At 22.7% G+C, this 3,248-nt stretch overlaps 2 protein-coding genes across 2 annotated transcripts; both read right to left on the reverse strand.

Annotated features, from left to right (window-relative positions):
• Positions 1–352: 352 nt before the first annotated feature.
• Positions 353–1,084, reverse strand: ENU1_100440 (lipid phosphate phosphatase, putative; the record flags this gene model as incomplete). The annotated part of the gene is made up of 1 exon (XM_008859290.1): positions 353–1,084. The coding sequence occupies one exon, from the start codon at positions 1,082–1,084 to the stop codon at positions 353–355; it is 732 nt and encodes a 243-aa protein (XP_008857512.1).
• Positions 1,085–1,182: 98 nt separating this feature from the next.
• Positions 1,183–3,043, reverse strand: ENU1_100450 (TBC/Rab GTPase activating domain containing protein; the record flags this gene model as incomplete). Its single annotated transcript, XM_008859291.1, has 2 exons — positions 1,183–2,622; positions 2,669–3,043. The coding sequence occupies 2 exons, from the start codon at positions 3,041–3,043 to the stop codon at positions 1,183–1,185; spliced, it is 1,815 nt and encodes a 604-aa protein (XP_008857513.1).
• Between the last annotated feature and the right edge of the window lie 205 nt (positions 3,044–3,248).

Raw genomic sequence — 3,248 nt, forward strand, 5'->3', positions numbered from 1 at the left:
TTTATATCTATCATTTTTGTTGTTCATTAAGAATAAAAAATTTGTTTTATAAAAACAAAATTTTATTTATAAATCTGTTTATGAATAATACAATAAAACAAGAGGAAGTATTAAATGTAAACACTTGAACAACTATTAATATTATTCATAAAACAAGAAATTAATACTATTCTGATACAAAAGTAAAAATGAAAATTAATTTTTAAATATCATTAATTTAATTTAAACAATACAATTAAACAATTCAAATTACTAATATAAAAACAGGTTATTTAATAATATTGGTTAGTAAAATAAATGGGTATTTTATTCTCATAAAATTTAATAAAAAAATGAAAAATTTAATTATTATTTATTCTTCTTCTAAAAGAACTGTTTTATTATTTATGATTTCATAGTCAACAGTTTCATCCTCCTCTTCTGTGTAGAAACGTTGATATGTAGAAAAGAAAGAGATAATAGCAACAAATCCACCAAGAATTGAACCACCAAGAATATCAGAAAAGTGATGATAATGATCTCTTGTTCTTGTAACTGCAATAATAATAGCAAGAAACGATGGAAGTCCGCAGAAAAACACAGAAGATAATGAGTTTAAATGAATATTTGATTTTTTGAAATAAAAATAAAGGAATAAAGATAAAAACAATAATCCAGCCATAGAAAATGAAGAATGACCAGAAGGAAATGACTTAGTACAAGTATATAATGAAGGATTACAACCATTAAAATAAAAAGGACGAGGTCTTCCAGCGAATATTTTATATAATTGAGTGATAGTTCCATTTAATGAGTCATTAAAAATGAAAGACAATACTGAATTAAATAAACCTGATATATAATGGTTCTTTAAACATAAAAGAATAATACAAATTAAAGGAATAAAGAAATCTATTGTAATTGTCATATTTCTAGTGAAAGTATTTTCATGTTTTGAATAATGATAAGAAGGATGATTATGTGGAGTTTCCATTTTAAAAGGAGGTAAAAGACCAAATAATTTAGAAAGAACAAAAACAATAAAAGTAATAATAATATCAATTTTTCTTTTCTTTAAAAATGTAATCCATTGTTCTTTCCACATTGTAATAAACTCATTTTTTTAAGTTCAATTTAAAAAAGACAAATTTTTAATTTAAAATGAAAAAAAAAATGAATAAAAGACATAATTAAAGAATTAAATTAAATTTGTTTGTAATTAAATTTTTCATATACAAACTGAACATTAAGTGGATCTGCAGTTTTAAGAAATTCTTGATATAACACATCAGCATCAAAAATAATATCAACAGGAATTTTATTAGTTAAACTTTGAATAAATATGAACAATTCATCTAATGAAAATTGTTTTGAAATAATAATGTCAGAATATTCTTTAATAATACACATAGAAATAAAATAATATAAACGTCTTTCTGGAAAAGCAAAAATTGAATCCCAAATTCTTATCAAATCTTCATTTATAAAGAACCTTTTAAATAATAATGCATTCCACTTATAACAAAAGAAATAATCAATGTTTGCTTGCTCAATATAATCTGCTAATTGGGGACATACAAAACGTAATATTGAACCATTTTTTCTTAATGCTTTCATAATAATATCACCTTTACAAAAATAAAATGGTTGTAAAAAGTCCATTACATATTTAAACATCCAAAATAATGTTGATTCTTCATGACAAATATCCATTAATAACGCACATATATCATTCATCCCTTGACCATATCCAACTCTCATATTAAAAAAAGAATATGTCATTAAAACATTTTTTAATATTTTACAATTCTTTCCTTCTAAATCTACAAATTTAGAGTCATTTCTATCAGTTCTTCTAACATCTTTATCTATTTGTGAATTAGTTGAAGTATAAAACTTCCAATTTTCAATTTGTTCTGGAAGAGCTTCTTGCCATATTTTTTTAATTTTTTCATAATCCGCTTTCATTTTTTCATTAAATTCATTACGTTCTTTAGTTGTTGAACGATAATTATAATATCCAATACATAATAACCATGCAAATTCTCTTATATCAGGTTCACATCCTCTATAATATACAGTCCTTCTTAACGAGTCCATATTTTCTTCTGATATTCTACCATCAGGATCCATAAACATTTTTAATGTCTTCTTTGATAATGCATTCATTCCTTCTATATGTTTTGTTAAAACTAATGAAGAACGTTGTCTAATAAGATCAGGTCTACTCATTCTTTCCCAAGGAGAGATAGTACCTAATAAAACAGTACGAACACGTTCTAAATTAATATGAAAAATAATAAAGTTAATCTCATTCTTATTGTCTTGAACAATTTTAAGTGAATCGATCTTTTTTAATTCTTCCATTAAATGGTTTGCAGTAGTTTTTGCATATTTTCCATGAAATTCAAAATTTGGATAAATTTCTGGAATATCTTCTTTAGAAATTGGTTTAAAATTATAAATTTCATTTGAATCATAACTTTCATAAAGGTAAAATGAACTTAGATTTGTTAAACAAATAGAATATTTATAACTATCAAAATTATTTGTCATTGTTTTGTTAATTAATATATTTAATAATCCAACTTCTTTATTAACAAATTGTATTGGTATATAATTTAAATAATAATTCCCACGTTTCTAATAAATTAATATAATAATGTTAATAAATTATTAATTAACAAACTTTACATAAAACCATTACTCCATATATTAAACAAATATCTAATTTAATATAACAATCATAAAATGTTTCAATGTCTTCAAAATCTTCTTCATTTGATTCAATACTTTCTTTTAATTCAATTGTTCCTGTTCTTGAAATAGGTGGTGTGGTTTCAGTTTTAGACATTATTTTTAATGGATTTTGAACAGTTATAGTTTTGTTCATCAATGGTAATAATATTTGTTTATTTGAAGTTTGTATTTTTGAAGGATCAATTATTTCATAATTTTCTATCGTCTCTTTTTCTTTAACTGTGTTATTATCTGAAATATTATCAGTTTCTGATTCAATTAATTGAATTGTACGGAGTCTAGATAACTGATTTTGTTTCTTCATTTTTCTTTATATTTTAAATTCTTAAAGTTCTTTTCTTTTTTTTTATTCATAAAATTAATTTAATAAAAATTTGGTAATAAAGTGTTAAATAGAATTTTCATTTATTCTTCATTCTTCCTTGCTCAGAAGAGAATAATCCCATCCTTGAGCTTGTTTTTTAAAAAAGAATACTCTTTTTGTTTAACCTATCATTTAGGTTTTTCTT

Source organism: Entamoeba nuttalli, assembly GCF_000257125.1.
Source record: "Entamoeba nuttalli P19 unplaced genomic scaffold asmbl_4342, whole genome shotgun sequence".
NCBI lineage: Eukaryota > Evosea > Mastigamoebida > Endamoebidae > Entamoeba > Entamoeba nuttalli.